Below are 22,186 nucleotides of genomic sequence, written 5' to 3' on the forward strand. Positions count from 1 at the left end.
GATTAGTGGACACAAGCACACAAGACCAACACACTCTGTCAGACCTATTTCATAATCTAGATTTATAACCAAATTTCACATCCTGTTGTACTAATGGCCCATTTGTCTCAACTGTACAGTGGCAGCATTTGCTGTTAATTTTGTTATCTTGTTGAAAACACCTGGATAAACTGTCAATTATCAATTATTGCATGTAAAACTATCTATCTATCTATCTATCTATCTATCTATCTATCTATCTATCAGAGTGCAAATCACTCAGTCAAGTTGAGCTGTGAGCTCTATGTCACCATTAACACCTGTCTATTGTCTAAGTTTTTACTTGTTTCAGTTTAACCTACCATTAATTTTCACTTGATAAAAGAGATGTTTTTTTCCACTGTAATATTTCAAGATCCTTATACCTGGAAATTCCACAAAACTGGACAGCTGCTTTGAAACGCTAATTAAAAGAAAGCCAGACTGGCTGTAGCAATAAATGAGTGATTGGCAAAGTTCTGTTCCTGGAAATACCATCCAAATTATTCCAAGCAGTTTATGAGAGATTGTGCAAGAGAGGAAAAAATCCAGCCAAAAGGTATACTGACCAGCACCTAGTAGCAAAGGGAGTAAGTACATTACAATGTATGATGGTTAGTAAGGAACCTGAACTGGGTTGTTATATAATAAGAGCTGAGAATAGGAAGTATCTCTATGGGATAGGATACTGTAAATAGTTTATCATGTCCAAACATACAGGCAGAAACTGGAGTTTTTTCACAAACCTGTATGAACTCACTGACACTGCGACACCTTACATCAGCTTTTGTAAAGATATGTGTGCCAACTAAGACCTTCTGCACATACAACGACCACAAACCTGGTTTACAGCAAAGCTCCAGCAGGAGGAGGAGGAAGAGGTCTACAGAAGTGGGGACAGAGTCACGAACAAGCAGACCAGAATCCCACTGATGACGGAGATTAAAGTAACTAAGAGGTGCTACTTTGAAAAGATAAAATACAGCGTTTCAGCCAATGACCTGGCATCAGTGTGGAGAAGCCTGCAGGACATCACCAATTACAGGAGACCATCCTCCCACATTGGAGAATTACCAACTGGACGATGACCTGAATGTGTTTTACCCTACGTTTGATAAGCCCACATTCGCACCCCTGCCACACTCACTCACATTAAAGAACCGCCCCCTGCCATCCTGACTCCCCTACTGCACTCAGGATCTTTGAAGAGGATGTGTGTCAGGTCCTGCCTAAACATCTGTGCTGACCAGCTGGCCCATCATCTTTAACAGATCACTGGACACAACCTGTTCCAACTTCCCCTTGCTGGGAGGCGCTAAAGAACACTATACGCCTTCTTTCTTCCCACAGGCCGTCACTCTGAAAAGTGTCAGGAACAATGTCTGTGAAATAACTGTGTGTCTCAAACATTCACTGCACTTGTAAATTATTTATTCTCAGTGACTGAATTCAGTTTTTGTTCTTTACATATGTAAATATTATCACTCATACACAATCTACTCATGCTGTTTACACTGTATACCGTCATACCCACCTACCTCGTGTAATACATCCAGAGCAACGTAAAGTCAGGCCAATTAGAGGGATTCTGATATGAATACGGTGAGGACCGTGTAATTGAAAAGCAGAAGTGCTGTAAGAGATACGCAAATGGAGGGGGTGTGAGCTTTTTCATCCAAGATTGATTTCAGGAGAAGTGTCGTGGCGGCGAGATAACTATATGTGACAGTTGAGGAACACTGTCAGTCATTTGCTACATAAAGGTAGATCCGATGTTTGTTTGCTCTTCTCACCCTCAACAGCAGCTGTGTGTCCTTTCAAAATGAATTATGTATGCTACACATGTCATTTCTAAACAGGTCTGTCTTTTTCCATACTGTGCTCGCAAGTAACAGCTACTGCAGATGACCTACTGAACATTTTGTAATTTTCATTTTGTGATTGCGTGACATTTTGATCCTTTGCAAAGTGCTAACACTGTATTTGGCAAAGCTTTTACTACTCAAGTAATGAGAGAGGATAGGTAATCAGTAATGTGCTGGCCCCCAGTGGTAAGACGCTCAAATAGCACAGGAAGTAAGATACAGCCAAAACATTTTTGTCTACATATTTTGTTTGAAAATCTGTAGTTTTTAAAAAAAAAGGGTGTTCTGGTTTCTCCCTGCTGGCCCTCCACTGCCTCAAGGATGCTTACCTAATCCATGTTATTGCTGATTATACTAATGCGTTGGCAACTTTCCTGCTCAAGTGAAGATTATATTGAATAATTTCAAGTTGAATCACACTTTCACTTTTGAAATATTTTACTTTTAAAGATGATTTCCTTTGATAAACCACTGGATGGTAGAAATGATCTTTTTAATAACCCAGAATAAAACCTTGCGGCTCTTTTTCACAGAGTACCTCTCCTTACCAATTTTCCTCGAAAAAGAACATGAATGTCTAAGTCAATAGCAGATATGCGGTACCTGTTCTGTGTGCTGGCCTGCCTCACCTCCCTCGAGGGTTAAAATCAATGAGGCAAAATGGAGGTTTCAGCAGCCGGGATGTTGAACTCAATGGACCTTGGCGGCTCTGAAGATTAATGAGGCGAGCTTCTGCTGAACAAGCAAGTCAACTCTCAAAACGCATGTAGCCATGTTCACTGTGGTTGTTGTAACACAGGTCTGATCACAGGCTGTTCAGCTGTGAGTTAGTGCGCAGCTCAGCATATGTCATATGTACCGACCAAATAAAAACTGAAGCGATTAATCATGTTAAGTCACAATACTTGTATTTCTTTATTGAAATATAATCGACCCCTGAGGCTAGATAAAAAGGCCACAGTTTGTTTGTGCCTCGTCTAGCTCCTCAGTCTGACACAGCCAGTTAGAACACAACAGACCTGTCCAAAAACACACATTACACAACTGGTGCGACAACTCCAAATCTTGTTTTTGTTTTTTTTGTTGGTTTTTTTGTAATCCGAACTTAAAGTTTACACGGCCCTTCACATACTGAAAGTTTCAGGAAACATACAACTCAGATTAATTGCGTAACTTCAAAAATACTTGGTGTCTATTTGAACCTCCCCAATTAATAATAATTAAAACAAAACAACTAAAAAAGTGCTCAATTTAGCTCACATATAATCCAGGGTCAAATATATTCACTTATATTATATCCACTTTCAGCATTTGTATTTGGTCTGCCTGAAATGTGAAGGCGGTGCAATAAATCAGCAGGTTTCTTTGTACCAGCCACAACGATCAATAAAGAAAGATTTCAAAGTGGAATTTGGACCTCAAACCAAAAAGTTAAATAGTCAACTAGAAGACACCTGGCTGGTGTAATGAGCACAATCTATTTAAAAGTATCGTGCAACATTTTTTGGAAATATACTTTCGCTGAGTTGAGAAAATTATGCTAAATGTGAAGCTAGGTAGCATGCTAGTTAGCTTTGTATAAAGACTGGAAACAGCTAGCCTGGCCCCATCCACAGGTTATAAATAATCCAGCACATAAACCAACATAAAACCATAACTCATACTGATTAAACAAACTAAATACACTTTGTTAGTTAGAGGTGCCGGTTGGCTGAATTTGTTACCATCGAACAGAGCCATGCTAGCTGTTTCCCTCCTAAAATAAGCAAAGATAACCAACGGCTGGCTGCAGCTTCATGTGGTGCACAACAACGTTTTCATCTAGCTCTCAACAATACTGCGAATAAGCATATTTCCCAAAATGTCGATCTATTCCTTTAAAAGAAAAATGTCACATTGAACGAACTACATATTTAAAAGTGGGTGACAAATGTTCCGTGTTTTGACCCTTGTGAGATTTCACATGAGCTCCAGTAAAGGTCCTTATGATGTTTTTAGGTCAGGACCAAATCCTGTTCCTTCATCTTGGTCCACAACGCATTACAAGTCTCTTCATATGGGGGCTCAAAGGCAAAAGGCCCATGACCCGCTGAGAGTCCCAAAGAAAAAACAAAAAGGGGGAGGGGGTAGAGTTTAGCTTTTTGTCCAGGTCTGGGACACGCTGAGGTAACATAGACAGTAATAAATTATTCAGCTGTTTAAAAAACACTTTGCAAGAATCATATCAATAATTCATATCAATAATACAAAATGGTATCAAACATACATGATGCAACATTTTCATCAAACACATTCAGTATTTTCTTTTTTTTTCTTTTTCCTCCCCGATGATCCAGAGTCTGTCGCTTCATTGCTCAATCATTGTTTTCTGTCCTTCTCTGGAAACTCTCTGTGAAGTCCCTTTAAAAAGTAGATGTAGATTAATACTGTATTCCTTCGTTTGCTGAGGTTGAATTTCCACTTTCATGCTGAGGTGAATTTGTATGCCATTCGATAAATGAGTTTTTTTTTTTCATACTCAACCTTAAACTGAGCAATACATAGCTTTTCCTTTCCTTTTCATTTCAAATGATTAAATTCCAACTTATTTTGCTTTTACAATCATCGCCAAGGCAACAGGCATACACAGGCACACAGGGCTACAACACATATTTGCCTATTTGCTTGTTTTGTTATTCGATTTTACATTCAAATCATTTTTTTTATTTATTCTTTTTTTTTTTTTTCCGTGCCTTTCATTTCACTTACAGATTTGAACAGAAAACAACATGCCAATAGGAAAGTCAGAAATCGTATTAAAAGTGCAAAAATGTATTCCTTCAAGAGATGGTATTCATCCAGACAAAAAAAGTTGTCCACTGAAACTTTAGTGCGTTAACAGTACAAGCCATTTCATAGGTTATTAAATTGTACATTCCTATCCACCTCACAGCTACAAACATGAATACACATGAATACACTTGTTGCTTCGAGTGTGTGGTTTTCCTACAACTAAAGTCTGTAGCTAGGTTAACATGGCTTTAAGCCCTAGGAGCGTCACGCTTCCTAACTCAAACGTATTCCCAGGACTACAGTATGTATCCCCAAACTATAGGAGTGCTGTCCTTTTACTGAGCATGACTCTTCTTTATAACATTGTCCTGAATTCAGCGTGTGTGGTCTGAAAAGCCCCCAAGATTGAAATAAAGTGACATCACATTATTTTGGTTAGTGGCCAGTGCAAATCAGCTTCTCCAGCCTGTTTCACGTGTGAAACACGAAGCTCTCGCTATCCCTTATCTATTCTATTTCATTAAGTATTTCTTTTGTAAAACAGCATTGAATTTGTTTACATTGCCACCTATAATTAGATTTTTTTTTCTCTATATCACAAATATAATTGTAATTTTCTATATTTGTCTAGATACAAAAACATGGAAAGTAACTTGAATCTGTTAAGACTACACAGACAAAACTGAAAAATATCAGGGCTATTGTTCATACAGTACTGATGAAACTGCACTCATTGTGCCAATCGACTGTGACCGAAGCGGCAGCCTCACTTAACCATAATTACTTTCAAATACTTGATGCTAAGTGGCTCTGATATATTGTCTGTTTTTATGATGGGAAAATATATAAGAGTGTCTGTAAAAATGGCTGCTGACACGTCAGTGTTGGTATAAACCCTGTCATGTTAACATTAAAGTGTAACCACATACACCCGACCCATCTTTCCTTTACGATTACAATATTTAAACACTTATTCCACAAGCTGATTCGACCACAGTGTTCACCTGTCAACTGATATGACACATTTTCTCAGCATCACGTCACTTATCTTTCGCTTGCTACGACACGTCCTTCCATCCTCTCTGAACTGACACTTCACAACCAGAGCGCCACATGACCACGAGGTACACGCTGCACTCCCAGAACTCACGGTTCACTCATCGACAACACGGTACAACATCTATTTTCACTACCAAAATCACTGTCGCCACCCTCATATTCATCCGCCGTGCCTACGTGTTGTCCACTCTTCGAAGAGGGAACATAGGCAACACATGTAAAAGATCACACAGGTGCTCTGTTTTTCCAGAAATAGTAGGAGTGTGAGGATAGAAAGGTAATGACCAGCAGGTTGTTGGAGTTGAAGAACACGGGGCGCCATTTTGACCCGGTTCCTCCTTTTTTTTATCCTTTCCCAAGAAGACAAAAGTTCCAACATCAGGGTGATTCTGATCTCTTTGCTTTTTCCCCACAGAGTCTGTCATCTTGTGCCACATTTGATATTAAATTCAAAAATTACACTTGATTGAGAAACAGTTCAGCAACACTGTAGTCCTGTGTTGAATACAGATGGGAGGAATCAAAAGACCTTCGAAAGGGGACCATAAAATGAGGAGACATGGCATAGCACTCATTCCAAGGCATTGGGTGGAAGGGTGGAGGGGACATCAGCCCAACATTTAGGATTCACTTCTCCTTCCGGCTCCTCTGGATCCATCCAGCCATTTATCAACGCCCCCCTCCCTCCCTCCCTCCCTTTTGTGCTCCGGTAGTTAACCACTGCTGGGAGTTCCTTTGGGGATATCCAAAGGTATGTGGGTATGCATGTGGGTGTGTGTATGTTACGAATGATAAACAGGATGAGGGAGGTCACAATATGGCACAGTGGAACCTGTGGGAACCCGCTGATCTTTCTGCTCTCCATTTCATCTTCTTTTTCTTCTTCTGGTTTCGCTCTGGGACCTGTTGTCTGTGTGTGGAGAAGAAACAGAAAAAGCTCATGAACAGAGTTAGGATTGTTTTTCTGACACCTTACAATGCATTAATCCTACCATTGTTAACTTTTTGTCTCATTCAGTCATATAAATAAAAGATAAATCTAGTTTTAAAGAAATAATTCAACATAGAAAATACAATTATTTGCTTGATAACACTATTATAATTGGACTGTACTACTGTATAGCGCCTTTTTAGTCTTCCGACGACTCAAAGTGTACACTAGATATCTCATTCACCCATTCACACACCGGTGGCGCAGCCTTCAGGAGCAATTTGGGGTTCACTATCTTGCCCAAGGACACTTTGATATGAAGTCTCAGGAGCATTACATTATGTCTTATTTTTTCTAATGTCTGTTCAGTACATTAATGAAGCTATAGCCAGCACCCAGTTAGCTTAGCTTAGCACAAATGCTGTAAAACATGGGAAACAGCTAGCCTGGGCAAATTAACATGATATGTTTTGTTTCAACTGTAAAATCAAAAAGTGTGAAAACATCAAATTGTGGTTTTACTGGAGCTTACATACTGGACTATTAATTGGCTGGGCGCTAACCAGGTGCTGCCTTTAGGCTCCTTCTTTTAATACATTTCTCCTTTGCTTTTTTTTTTTTTTTTTTTTTTTTTTTTACTTTTTCTGTGTTCACATTGCATATCTTTGCAGCATCTGTGACTAATGCACCAGTGAATCCAGCAGCAATTGTTGTGAATCACAATGGCAGCCTTACAAGTGTCATCAAGAGTCATACTAAGCTTAGAGCTAATCAATAAAATGTGGGAAGTTACAGGAGTACAAAAAGGATGGAAGTGTGTGCCTGAACTGCTGATGCATCAGGCAGAAGAAAAAGCACAATCATTATTCCTTTATCCACCTCCTGTATGACTGGCTTTCTAAAGTCTGACCACAAGGAGGCAATGTTGATTCACCGATCAACTCCCCTCAGTTCTCAATAAAGAAGAATTTCCTCATGAGTCAGTTTCAGACCTGGCACCAGGACAACGAGAACTCCCTGTAATCTGGATCGTTTCCTTTTTACTAAAACAGAGGTGAGTACAGCTGTGCTGTTGGGTATCTGAGTACAGGCTCTGAAACACAGTCACATGTCTACTTGTTGCTTATTGGTCGTTGTAACAGAAGAAGGCCTTAAAACAGGATATGACCACATGCAATACATGGACACAAACCAAATTCTTCTGAAATTACATGTGTGTCAAGACAGGAAATAGCTCTGGGATTTACTCTTTGCTTTTCCACTCTTCCTAAAACTCTTTCACCGCCTTCATATTCCATTGAAACAGTAAGAAGAAATACTAACTGGAAAAGAAGGAGAAAGGATGATACTCCTTGAGTTTAGACAATGGCATATTAAAAAGGTCCAGTGTGTCACATTTAGGAGGGATTATTGGCAGAAATTGAATGTAATATATAATATAATGTTCAAGCATGTAGTAAAATCAAATGAAAATAAGAAATGTAGGATGAGCCCCTTTATATCTACAGACACAGCTCCTCTTACAGAGTCCAGCATGTTTCTACAGTAACCCAGAACAGACAAACCACATACTGGCTCTAGATAGGGCCTTTTGCATTTTTTTGGAAGTTTCACGGCCACCATAGATTCTCATACACACTTGGATGAGGAGCCAGTATTCAGTTAGTTGCCATCTGCAGCCTCAACACTAGATGCCACTAAATCCTAAAACACTGGCCCTCCAAGGGACAATCATTCCTCTCCAAGAGTGGTTTAACACCAGCTTACCTTATAACACGAACCAGCTCATGAAAGGCTTTGTCCACATTCATTGGAGGATCCTTGGCACTGGTTTCAATATAAGTTATCTGAAGAAGCAGGAATATTTCAGATCTAAGCGTTAGTATTATTAGAGTGATATTAGTTGCTACTGGCATACTAACAATAATAAAAGAGGGACATAAAAAGTTCCCAGACAAAATTAGAGTAACTGTATATGACTTTCCATCAAACCTACTGGACTAACTAATTCAGGTTACATTATTAATACAGTGAACAAGTACATTTTATGTAAGAAAGTTCCTCCAGGCTTTCTCTTCACTTGAGGAACATTTTGAAGCTAAGAGCAGTCTCCAAACCTGTGATTTTTAATGCTGATGAGTGGTTATCTCAGTGACATTGATGCATTCTGTGTGAAAATAAAGCTTTTTGCAGATTACAATACGCACAGGCTTTTGGCTTCATTTGAGTCATATTTGCCTGCTTCTGTCTGTTTCAGTGTTGATGTTGTTCACTGAGACGATTTGTAAACATATTTTCTCTCTGAAAACAGTGTCCAGAATGTATAAATCTTAAAATGCCAGCTTGATGGTTTGTTGTAGTCTCTAGCTTTTCTTTATATTACACATATAAATATCCATGTAGGCAATCACACAGCACAACTGTCATCATTAACCTGTATTGACACCATTAGATTAAAATAATTTGGTGTTTCACTGTGGGCTGAGGTGTTTACAAAAACATCCTTGAAACACTAATGGTGTTCCAAAGAAGGCAGTGTTTTAAAATGTAGATGGCTTAATGTGGTGAGTGTTTGTTTCTGTCCAGCTGTGGAAACCAGTTTCAGTTTTATTCTGATTGTTGAGTGAATTCAGATACAGAACTCTGGACACAGATTTGTTTTTTCCAAAAAAGCGACTAGCGACAAATCTAGCGACTTTTTTTGGAGTTATTGGAGAATGACTTGACAATGTCAACGAGCAGCAGGAGAGGAGAAATATAAGCGAACTGGCAGCTCAAGGGAAGAAATGTATAGTCATTTTAATGCAAAATAAATTCTATCAATATAAACGATATGGTCTTGTGCTATATCCTGTTTGAAAATATATCGATATAGATTAAAATATCGATATATTGCCCAGCCCTAGCACAGTCCTGTGTAAAAACTCTGTTAGAAAACTGAATGTAATATATGAAATCGGGTTTCTTACTTACGTTATGTTTGGCAGCCATCTCTTGGCCCTGGTCAGTGGTGACCTTTCTCAGATGGACCAAATCCACTTTGTTTGCCACCAACACCATGGGGAAGGCCTCCCTGAGAGGAAAATGACACACACACACACACACACACACACACACACACACACACACACACACACACACACACACTCAGGAATTTCTTTATAACTGAACAATGCATTTCCAAACCACTTACAGTGGTATCAAAGAGCGTTTAGAAGCATCTCATGGTCTGGAGAGTATTTTAAAGACCTCACAGGTTTAGATTAGAAAGAGCATCACATGCTACACACACTGTCTGAGAGGTGTCAGATTTCTGCAACGCTCAAATCTTGTAGAAAAAAGGGTAAAGTGAAGCACGACTAAATACAGAGAGACTGCAACTTGCTCACTTCCAGTTTCTATTTTTGTAACATCTCAAGCTCGGTTTTTATTGGCTGCTGTCAGTCACAGTCAGAACAGATGCAATCTCTTCTCTCACAACAGACATTCATAACACAACCAATTAGAAATATGTAAACACGTGATGTTCTGCCAAACTGATCTGTAGCTCAAGGGAAGTGATGACAACATGAGATCATGATCCTTCATGAACCATTCTAATCTTGAAACATGAAAACGCTACCTGTTAGCACCGACTGAAAAATGTCTGAAGAGACCGGCAGAGTTTGGCCTTTCAAAATACTAAATATGTAATATAATTGGTGCAGCACAATCACATGAATAGGGTTCAGAAGGTTATAAATAACAATCTATTATGTCTGGCAAAACTACTTCCTCTTTTAGTATCACTGGCTCCAGGGTACAGTAACTTATACTTGTTATATTTAAGTGTTGTGCACATACAGATTTTCAACGCAACGGTTGGTTGGCATCGGACATTTTGGGCACATTCGCTATTGTTTTCATTTCCATGTTATCTAGTCAAGATAACTGGGACGAACATAAAGTTCATTTAGCTACAACCAGTCTGACAACTCACTGTTCCTAAACCACAGCAGTTATTTTGGTGAGTAAGTAATAGATTCCTGACCATAACTATATAAAACATATTGTCATGATAAATTAGAGGAAGATGCAAGCTCAAATATGTGTCTGTTTATTGTGGGATGGAGTTCTAGATACGATTGCTAAGCTAATCTGTAACCTACCTGTCCTTGACCCGTAGTATGAGTTGATGGAATCGGTCAACATGTTCAAAGCTGGCCTTGTCTGTCACAGAGAAGACGATGAGGAAGCCGTCTCCTGTCCTCATGTACTGCTCCCTCATCGCGCTGAACTCCTCCTGTCCGGCTGTGTCCAGCACTATTGAGATAGATGGACACAAATGCATTACTTTACACGTGTCTCTCTCAAAGCAGGTGACCGTGCTTTCGCTCTTTTAGCCCCAATGCGCTGGAATTATCCCCAACTCTGCTTTTCTGAATCGTTTAAACAGCTTATAGGCAAGCCTTCTTATAGATCTATCTATCTATCATCCTACATTTTTTGTGTCTTTTTAGGTAGCAGTGGAAAATGGTTCATTATTTCTCATTGTCCCACCTGATTCAACTTAACAGATAACAAGAAACTTATCAAGCATGCCAAGACCTGACCTTTCAAAGCCACAATAAAGAGTCAGAGTTATTCCAAATATTAAATGTTGAAACCTTCCTAACCAAAACATTGTTACATTTATTTACTAACGAACATAAAACGGCACAACTATTGCACAATGAGCAATTTTGTTATTGCGACTTCTTTCAATTTCCCGATGGTCGTGGTCAGAATAAGACCAAAACTTGTGCAATCACCTCCACTTTCATAACCGTGAGGGAAAGACAGCAGAGCTCATTTGTCGTCAATTCTTTATAACACAATGTCAAACGTTTAGAATACATTCCCATGAACTGTAAAAATGTTTTTCTAATTCTTTCCAGGGCTTTATATGTTACCAACATGATTTTAATGCTTTATTAAAGGAAGGATAAAACCATCAAATGATGCATAATTTCTCCCACATGCAACAAACATAGCACTGCCTTTTTCTAAACATCATCCATTTGTTCAGGGAGTTCAGCTCAGTTTCAATAAACAGCAACCGCAGGAATGTAGTTAAGAAATCCAAAAGATAAATACAGTAGAAGATAAGCATGGAGAGGTAGGATCATTCACCAGCTGCTGACTTGTTAATTTCACATGCACATACATTTCTACTCACCATCCAGTATTGCCCACTGTCCATCTATCTCTGTGTGTTTGAGATACGAGTCCTCTATCGTGGGGTCGTAGTCTGGCACAAAGATCTTCTGGAAAAATTGGATGGTGAGGGCGCTCTTCCCAACACCGCCATCCCCCACCACCACCAGCTTGTACGTTGGCAGGTTGTCGCTTGGCACAGCGCTGGTCGCCATGGTTACCTTGACAGTGGTGGTATAGGTGGGAGGTAGGCTAGTAGGTGGCTGATGAGAGACGCACCTGGCTGAAATGGAGGACAGAGAGAGAGAGAGAGAAAGAAAGAGGAAGGGATTTACAATAGACAGGGGAGGGAACAATAGACAGACGAGAGAGAGAACAAGGGAGAGAGGTGTTAAGATTTTTTGTTGCAGCTGCTTTTTCATCACCATGGAGACCACAGATCACAGCGAGGAGTTATGGATAGCAGAAAGATGGGGGGGGGGGGGGGGGCGGACGCGTGGTGGGGGGGGGGACAATCATAGGAAAATGGTGAAAGAAAGGCTTAAAGAGAGAGTTCACCACACTTTAAGCCCACCTACAACACAAACTTTTAATGACTGGGTAACAATAATTTAGACTGCACCCACTGGAGAAAGACAACAAGCTGAATTACAACAAAATGTTCAACTGAAAAGACCACAACTGAAGCCACTGCATCTACGCCTGTATTGACATGAGTATTTATGCAGGATGGATACTTATCAGCAGGCTGGTTTTAGCATCAGCAGGCTGGTTTTAGTATCAAAAGGCTTTTATTTTGCATTTTCCACCAAGATTAGTGACTTAGTACTGTTGTGAGAGTTGGTCTACCAAGATCTAATGCAATTCTCATATTAGAAGAAGAAGGATCATAAAAGAAGCAGCAGCCACAATAAAACTGGTTGGATGAAGGATTGCAGGCAACAGACGTTATTGTCATGTTTCATAGAAAACCACTCGTTCTGCTCTCACGTCATTGACTCACTCACATGAAGGATATCACAGCCGTATGGAAAAGCAGCTAAGGCAAGCTTTGGTGAGCCTGGTTTGGCGCAGAAGCAGAAACCAGGCTAATAACATCTAATCTCAGTGGCCCACTAGAACCACAGAGTGGGCAGAGAAATATGATGGCTTCAACACAGACGGATAACTGTAGTTTGTAATTACGGCTTTTTGAAAACAAAAATAAACATCTAACATGCTAGAGTATGAGAGTTTTAACAGAGGAGTATTTCTTTCCATGCAAGTGAAGTACATTAGAGGCACAATATGAAAGTTTAAACGTTTGGAGATGATTTTTTTACACTTCATGGGAACAGTTTGTACAGTACTCAACAATTGTGTGTATGTGGGCTCTAATAAAAATGAATACTGTATTAATATATGTCATGCTATCTCATGCATGCTGTTATGGTAAAAAGCTAGACACAAAGAGAGACAGAGCTACAGAAAGAACACGACAGGAAAGGAGGTAAGAGGAGAGCGCGAGCGGGGTTGAGGGTGAGAGAAATTACAAACAGAAGAGTGATGCAAAATAATTCTATCATCGATTATTAAACACTGTGCGACTTTACTGCGACTGAAATGAACCCAGCTTGGTCCAATCAATCGCCACAGTGAGGTCGTCAATCAAATCAAGCTCACTTAAAAGGTACACTAAAGAGTTTTTGACCACTAGTAGTGCTAATGAGCTTTTTTTTTTTACGAGTCAGTCCCCATTTTGTGTATAGTGGAGGGCAAGAGAGGCAGAGTAAATTGGTTATCTGCATTCATATGCAGATTAATGTTTATAGAGATTAGCAGAATCAGGTGTCAACTTGCTATTTAAACTGCAGAAAAAGTCTTAGCCTGGATATCTGTTTTCCGTTTTCCAGATATCTGCTGGCTACACCAGAAGCCAACAAAAATTAGCAGTTGCCCACAGAGGCTAATCATCGTCAGACAATAACCAATGGCTTCCAAGATTTCCACAGACGTTCGGGACCCTGTGCATAGGGATTCTCTTTGGGTCTCTTCCCACATCCACAGCTCCACAGAGAAACGTAGTAATGCAGCAACAAGAGGAAGACTAAATGCTCATCCCTGCCAACATAGTACAACAGACTATACTGAAGGATAAGATGCTGAATCTTCACACCAATAGGCCGCATATCTGCATACTGTGTCAATGCATACAAATCTTCCTATCTTATTAAAGACAACATTTTACGAGCGTGCCTAATAGTAGGCAGACAAGGTTGTACAGTTGATGCTGCTCTTGCTTCACTCTTCGTCTGCCTGTTAAGTTACTTTGCAATATACAATGCAGAACCCAAAATCCGTCCGCAGCGATACGCAGCCATTCTAGTCAATGTTTTAAACCACATTGGCTCCACCACGGTCCGGTTCAGCAGCGGACCTGAGCTCCACGTGAAATAAGCGGCTGTTCTATTTCTGACGGTCACCGCAAGCAGCCCACGTGAATTTACACAGAGCACCTCAAGCTGGTTGAAGCCAGACACAGAAACAGCATAGAGAATATATATACACACACACACAAAACAAATTAACTACGTGGTATATTTATACATGTATAGGCGTATTTAGGAAAACATTAATGAAAGAAAATGACCAAATCCGGCTAAGCTTTAAAAACATTTTGAGTAATGTTAACTGTACAAGTTAAATGTACAATTTAGACTGAATGGGTTAAATCATCCAAACCAGTTACCATTTAAGTCAAGCCATCAACATTGTAAATACAAATATGAAATAATACCACTCTACTCTGTTTCACTGTAAAACCTCCAGATTTCTAATTCTCTTAAACTATAACAGTCAAAAGCTGACAAAAAAACACATTCACTCACTACTAGCACAACACCCTCGCCACCCACCCACCCACGCACCCATTCCTCCTTCATCCACCAGGAAACAGCTGTCAGCTGGCTACAGTCCATCCTTTCCTGCCCAGCACAATGGAGGGAAGGACGATGTTTCCTTCCTTTCCAAAGACCAACCAGCCAATCGGCCAGCCAGCAGGTTGGGCACAGAATTTCTAAGCCAAATTCCTGATGTTAAAAAGCCTCTTCAGTCAGTTGGCCGGCTGTCATAAAGTCCCAAAGTAAACATTTCTGCCATTATGCTATTTCACAAGACACCGCCTTAGAAAGACTTTCGGGGTTGTGCAGAAAAACAAAAACACAACAGCTTGAGAAGCAACGTGAAATCACAGTAACCTGCCACCAGTTGTGGTTTTCAAACCAGTCATGCCTGGTTGACTGAAGCCAAGTCAGGTCACAACCTTGTATGGTGTGTCAGCATTTCCCTCTGAGTCTACTCAGTGGAGTGCACAGTTCTCTAAACCAACACTCACCATCCTGTGAGGCTAAAATAATCCACAGACACCAGTTTAAACCAAATTCTTTTGAGAGTGGAAGCTTTGTAGAGGAAATTTTATTATGTGTCCAACCAAAGTTAGTCATCTGCCCAGTGTGGCTGGCTAGATGGCGTTACAAACCGTGATGTTTCGTTGGGCCGACCAAGCCTGCAAACTTGGACATACTTAGAATGTTGTGTACAACACTAATGCCAATGAATCTGAGTCCTTTCCTCTTGGTTTTGGTCTTTCACACTAAGATGGTATTTTCCTCCCCTGAAATTTGAGTTTCTGAAAGACACTTTGCAAAAGTCTTATGTTATTGTTATGGATAGAAGGAATGGAGCTCATTCAACACAGTCATATATCAACCCAAGTTCAAATACTAAGAAACAGCAACGCTGATATAACGTTACTGCCCAATTCTGTCTAGCAGTGACTGATAATGTAATGTGATGCAATAACATGATGTAATACAAATGTTGTCATTAAAAGAATATTTCAAAGTGGTTGTATGAGGTACTGTATGTAGAACATCTGTATTCCTATACATAAGCTCACTGTATTAAACTGCAGATCAGATCAGAGTTACAGTGGTGGAGCCAGGAAAACACAAACACATGCCAAACCTAGAGAGTTTGATTTCAGTCTGATCTCACAACTTTCTGACCCAAACAGCAGAGCTGTGGTATAAAGTAGTGCATGTCAATGAAGAAGGCTGTCCGACTGCAAGGAAAAGCAGTAGGAATATTCTTAATATAGCGCACGCTTAAACGGATGTTGTTGTTGTTTTTTTTGTGGGCCTTTTTATGTGATCAAAATCAGTTTTTACGCTGACTATCAGTGCACAGGGGATTACCTTTGAGCAATTAGTTAGCCTTGATAAAGCAAGTGCCATTCAAATTATTATTTTTTCTTTCTTAGAAACGTGAATAGAACAACATTTTTTTGTGTATTTGGGTACTAACGCAGAATAAGAAACCACCTTTATATACAACTAATGTGCAACTGTTAACTGATAATGTCATGATGACCATTTGTTTCACACCAAAATATAGTTACTGCAACTTTATTTAGATTTATGGTTTTATTTTGGCACTCACGGCACCTGGTTAAGGTTAAGGAAAGCCCATAGTCTTTGCTGAACATAGAAAAAATCTGTAATGTCCCTTGGTACGTTTTACACATTATATATTTTTTCTTCACCATGAGTCCATTTAGCCTCTCCGGGCTCTTGAGAAGTGGCTAGCTGCTGCCTTGGGAAAGGATAAAGGGACTTCCCTCTTCACATGGGAACAAAGCAGCAACACATCTCACAGAACAGGAATAAGGAGGAACACAGCGGTGCACACCCCAGCCTGTTTTCTAGCGTTGATATCAACACTCATCGATCATACAAGGGAGGTGTTAAGACATAGTTCTCTGAGTTCAAAGTATATTAATGCTCTCAAGCTGCTGTCAAGTTACAAACTGTAGACAAACCTCACCCTTATCTTCTTGGATTAGAGAGCTGAGCTTTTATTTTACATTGGACTTGTATAACTATGAACTGTGACAGAGTGAACAGATTATATATTTTCCTAAGTATTAAAAACCCTGATTTTTTTGGAGGAACTGGGTGTCCAACCTGGGGGAAGCAGGTTCCTGGTTCTTGTCACCAAGACAGCTGAAGTGCAGCAGTAATTCGCTCAAGGGCTATCTTTGTCTGAGAGCTGGGGCAACTATAAAAGGACCCTAACATTTATTTATTAATTGAAAATTTGATGCTTAATAATTAGACAACACATAGAAATTACATGTTCCAAAATGACATAAAATCTGGCATTTAATGCAGTAATTTCGATATCCCCTCATCATATTTTCTGCAATGACGACACCCGGTGCAACATTTGGCTGAGAGGACAAAGTGCAAATAGTCTAAAGGGGCTGTATAGTTGGTCACATGATGACTAACCTGACACAGTCTCCAGTTTCACAGCATTGTTTGAGAACCCATTTTGAGCAGCCATAAATTACACTGAATACTGAATACTTTCAGAATACTACGCCATTTTCAGAAATTCTTTGCGGATAAGGCTGCCATTCACACCCCAAATATGTCACTAATGTACTGTGACTTGCTGGGGGCATTTCCTCCTATGACCTATTCATTCATTCCGACAATTTTTACATTTTTTTCCTAGATATTTGGGAATTTCGACTAGGACTCAGGATGTCATGAGTGAACCACTAGCAGACATTAGTGACGCTGGATGAATGACCTTTGTTACTGTACAGTAACATGAACAGCTGATTTCAAAGGGAGAAATGCTACAATAGTTTAGGTTATAATACTGTGTTTAAAGTTTGAAAATCATTGGTTGATTATGATCTTATCTTTATCTATGTCTATATCTATATATCTTTGAATGAAAACATAACCTGCCAGTACTCTATGGCATTTCTCACAGATATTAGACACCACTGAGAGAAGTCAATCATCACTCTTTGAGGGGCTCACTGTAACGTAAGGCACAACGGTCAGTGTGTACGATCTGGTGGCATCCAGCAGTGTAGTCATCGATTGCAACCACCTCACCTCCCCCTCCGCTTAATATCATGAAGGAGAAACAGTAGCCAGGCAACTTGCAAAAAAAAACTTTAGATCAAGTCTTTATTTTGTCCCTTCTGGGCTTCTGTAGAAAGATGGTGGTTCAACATGGTGGACTCCATAAGAGGACCCATTCCCTCTGTAGACATAAAAGGCTCATTCTAAGATAACGAAAAGATAATTATTCCTATTTTGAGGTGATTATACACTAATGAAAACATAGTTATACATAATATTATCAATTTCTGCCATATTCTGTAAGTACAGCCCCCTAAATCTGACACACTGGACCTTTAATTTGTATGATTTGTTCAATAATAATTAAAGGTCAAAAAATAAAATGTTTTTTTATCGGCTTCCAGTAAGTTCATGTCATATGATTAAAATAAAAACTATGATGACTATGATCTGATAAGTATGCTTTGGGCATCAATTTAACTTTATGCATTTGTCATATGTTGATCTAAACTGATATTGGGAAATACCCTAAAAATTACATTTATTTCATCATCAACCAGCCCTAACATCATCAAGATAATATTTTTGTTCTTCATTTTCATAGTTTGTTAACGATCAAAGTGATTAAATGTATTCTTGGCTATTAAACAAAGTCCCATTCTTTCCATGTAACGGTTTAGAGCGTCAGCCTCTAGGTTTAGCCATGTCCTGTTCTCTCAGTGCCGATTGTGTTCTTTATCCTCTAACTAAATATGTGAGTTTACAGACATACATACAATTTTATTATACCTACATGAACTCTGTGTTATGACTGTTTAGATCCAGCACCTACTGATCAAGTTACAACTGATCAGTGATCAGCTACATTTCTTTGCAAAGAAAGATAAGGAATGTATAACATATTCGGCTCTAAATAAAGGAAATATCCTACTAATTTAATGTGGAATGTTGTATAGCGACTAAGTAATTATGGGGATATTTGCCTTTCTTAAGTGCACCTCAGATGATGAAGAAGACGGCCTGCATTTCTTATATGACTGCTTGATTTAAAGTCTGTGTAAAGGAAATTCTGAGATTTCTCCCAAAATACATTAACTATGTTGGAAACGTGAAAAGAATTTGACTGATATTTTACTGAAATGTGGAGTTAGAGGTTAAAACATGCTTTTTACCAGTTTTCAGTCCAGGATTTTTTGGGCGGTCCTAAAGGGTGGCTCGATGACACACTGAGGCCACCCTGAGCATACCCCTGCACCCCTAGCAGAGATATTAATTCGTCCTGCTCAGAGTGTTTCAATGTGTGTCATGTCATTTTCTGAACCCATCTGACACGTTTCAGTCGCTTCAAAATTGCTGCTTGACTGCTCCCACGTGTGGGCGTGGCTTCAGCACATTCAGTGGACACGCCCCCACAGACCTGGAGCTGAGAATACTGCTCTTGACCAGATTTTGACACCTAATTTAATCAACAATATTTTTAATAGGGATGAACCGATTGTGAAATTCTGGGCTGATACCAATATTTAAAATGACGATGTTTTTTCTTTGTTACATGCATTGCAAATTGCATAATTGTGGATCTTTCTTGAAGTGTCCCAGAATCGTCTCTACGCTCAGCTACATGTTGAATACGTGTCTGTTCTATTTTTGACACGAGCAGCCCGCGTCAATCTACACAGAGCACCTCGAGCAGGTGGAAGCCAGACACAGAAAAAACATAGAGAATCCGGTGGATTTTCAAAATAAAATACCCCCTGCCAACTTCCAGTCGTAAAAACAGACAAAGGTGACACTAAATAACTACGTAGGATATTTAGACATGTAGAAGCATATTTGGAAGACCATAAACCGTGGAAATGGCCAAATCTGAGCAAGTCTGGCGGGACAAACACTTGCTTCTGAAACACTCCCAGTGGGGTTTGAAGTCGCGTGCAGGACGGACCAAAACGCGACGTGCCACATACGTGTGCGGTGGTTTCGGAGCCTCCAAAAATAAATAAATAAATAAATGGAAAAAAGAAATGTTTCTCCTCAGCACAGCATTCATGCGACATATAAATCAACATATAATCATCGGCAGCCCCATTGTGAATGTCATCTTTATTTTCCGATGGCAGTTAAGGAGGCGAACATCGCCGATGCCGATGTTCAGCCGATGCATCGGTGCATCCTAAATTTTGAGACAGCAAGGGGGTGGTCGTGAGATGATTTTCAGAAATCAAATAAAATATTAAAACTATTAGAAATAGCATATTTTAGCCATAATTGTAACAAAAGATAAAAATAGTAGTTAAATTTAAAACAAAGACCTTTCGATTTTCTTTGCCCCTTGTGACTCCTGATGTGAATATTAACGACATTAGCAACAACAACAACATTAGCTAAGCTCAATCAGCATCGTGCTAAACATTACATTGTAACAAGCGCAAATCATTTGACTGCTGTCAAGCGACTGTACGTATAGACAGAGCAGTCACTGGCATTACACAGGCTTGAAAGTTTGGGAACACCTGCTTTAGAGGCAAATAATGAGCATTTTACTCCAAAATATGATGATATGATGTTATCAGTGAAACTCACAAGCAGTCTATAAAAGTGCATCTGAAACAACTAGTAAATTAGTTAGTCGACTGACAGAAAAACTGCAAAAACATTTCATGGTTCCAGCCAGTGGCGCCGTATAGGGGGGAAAAGTTAGGACAATTCCAAGGGCCCACGACTGACAGGGGCCCCAAAAAATAGGCAAACACCAATATAAAGTTATTAAACCAAATTTTGTCATGGGACCCAAAATTCCTGGCAGCACCCCTGGTTCCAGCTTCACAAATGTGAAGATTTGGTGCTATTCCCTTTGAAGTATTTGAATAATTTCCATTTATTTCTAATATTTTTGAGATGTGGACTATTAGTTATGATATAACATAATATATATATAACAAACATTAGTTGCAGTTCTATATCTCTATCTCAATAAACGTAAGAAGCAAACTCCTGCTTTACATTAATACATGCGTAATAATAACCAAATGTTATAATAGTGAAATAATCATAGGGGGCATTTTTCTGTATTGAGTACTGTGAATTTTCCTAATTATACTATACTAGTTCATAAGTCACATTTACAATGCAGGCGTACGAATGGAGCATTTTCAAAGGAGGACCTGAAAACCTCACCACTGCACTGGTGTCACCTGGGTAAGACACCGTCACCACATCTCACAGGAACCATTACTTAATAACTGGATAACACCAAGGCAATGTAGATCACACTGGCCTGGCTGGGTAAACCCAGCATCTACCAATCATCCAGATTGGTAGATTTCCCCTAGTCAAAGGTCACAATTAAGCTTGGGGAAATTATGAAACAGCTTGTAAAAAAAGCCAGATACTCTCACAAGCAACATGATCCTCCTCAGCAGAAGCAGCAGCAGGGTTTGACATTTCCATGAAGTTATGATGGAAGGATAAAGGGGGATCTGTCCCCAGAGAGTCAAATTATTTGGTGATTTCACTTTGCTATTAATAGTGATTAGTGTGTGTGTGTGTGTGTGTGCGTGTCTTTGCAGACTGACTGGTGCTTCTGAATGATCTCATCCTATGATTTGATACATGAAAAATCTCTCTGTTCTCCAGTGTCCAGCGGTTAAATCTGCACAGCTATTTCAGAGCTGGACTGTGTACAGCTGTGGTTTTACTGGGTCTGTGTGTATGGACATATACAATATAAAAGATAGGCACTGTGTGTGTGTTTGGTTTGGTCCCTACGGGAACATTTTTGACACACAGAGGCAAGGCCTTTATGTGTGTGTGTGTGTGTGTGTGTGTGTGTGTGTGTGTGTGTGTGTGTGTGTGTGTGTGTGTGTGTATGGAAAACCGACAGTAGCCGCCCCTGAATAACGGATTTCGGTTGCTTCATTTTTTTTTTTTTCTCTCTTTAAGTTTCCAGCAAAAAGGGATTTCCGCAAACGACACACAGTCGTTCATAACGTGAATTAAAAACGAGCTAACTTCTCTTTGACTGTCCACCGAGCTGTCATTAGTCAAAACAACCCGGTGACAGCAAAGCTATGCTGCTGTTAAGTTGTTGATAGGCGAGTACCGTTGATTTTTTTTTTTTTTTTACATTAACGGTAGATGTTGCCTTCACTGTCCGCGAATACAGACGCCCGCAACCGCGACCTCTCCGTCTCCTACCCTGTCAACACGAAAGCTACTTACCGATATGAGCTTGGCTGTCGTGAACACAAAGAAACGTCCTCACGCCGACATATCCCTCCTCATCTCTCTCTCTTTCTCCTCGGCTTCAAACCACCGCCACCACCGCCGCCCTTTCGCCACAGACGGGAGTGTGCTCCCCACATCTGCGAAACAATACGTTGAGTAGCTAATCTTTGTATTGCAACAGCTGATGCTAAAAATAGAAAAGCCCTAAAGGGGGGTGA

At 39.8% G+C, this 22,186-nt stretch overlaps 1 protein-coding gene across 1 annotated transcript; it reads right to left on the bottom strand.

The window, feature by feature from the left end:
* Positions 1–2,769: 2,769 nt before the first annotated feature.
* mrasa (muscle RAS oncogene homolog a) lies at positions 2,770–22,145 on the bottom strand. Its single transcript, XM_010743710.3, has 6 exons — positions 21,963–22,145; positions 11,843–12,103; positions 10,794–10,947; positions 9,619–9,718; positions 8,413–8,492; positions 2,770–6,624 (listed from the first exon to the last, which is right to left on the bottom strand). Exons 2-6 carry the CDS (start codon positions 12,033–12,035, stop codon positions 6,525–6,527), a joined length of 627 nt encoding a protein of 208 aa, XP_010742012.1. The 5' UTR covers positions 12,036–12,103; positions 21,963–22,145; the 3' UTR covers positions 2,770–6,524.
* Positions 22,146–22,186: the final 41 nt, after the last annotated feature.

Source organism: Larimichthys crocea, chromosome XVIII (genome assembly GCF_000972845.2).
Source record: "Larimichthys crocea isolate SSNF chromosome XVIII, L_crocea_2.0, whole genome shotgun sequence".
NCBI classification, from domain to species: domain Eukaryota; kingdom Metazoa; phylum Chordata; class Actinopteri; family Sciaenidae; genus Larimichthys; species Larimichthys crocea.

Bases quoted from the DNA above. Each gene is read 5' to 3' on its own strand.
- mrasa (XM_010743710.3), bottom strand. From the start codon at position 12,035: ATGGCGACCAGCGCTGTGCCAAGCGACAACCTGCCAACGTACAAGCTG. The intron at 10,948-11,842 runs GTGAGTAGAAAT...CTATCTCAATAG, and splicing joins ACAGTGGGCAATACTGGATG to TGCTGGACACAGCCGGACAG. The intron at 9,719-10,793 runs GTAGGTTACAGA...TTTTCCTCTCAG, and splicing joins ATACTACGGGTCAAGGACAG to GGAGGCCTTCCCCATGGTGT.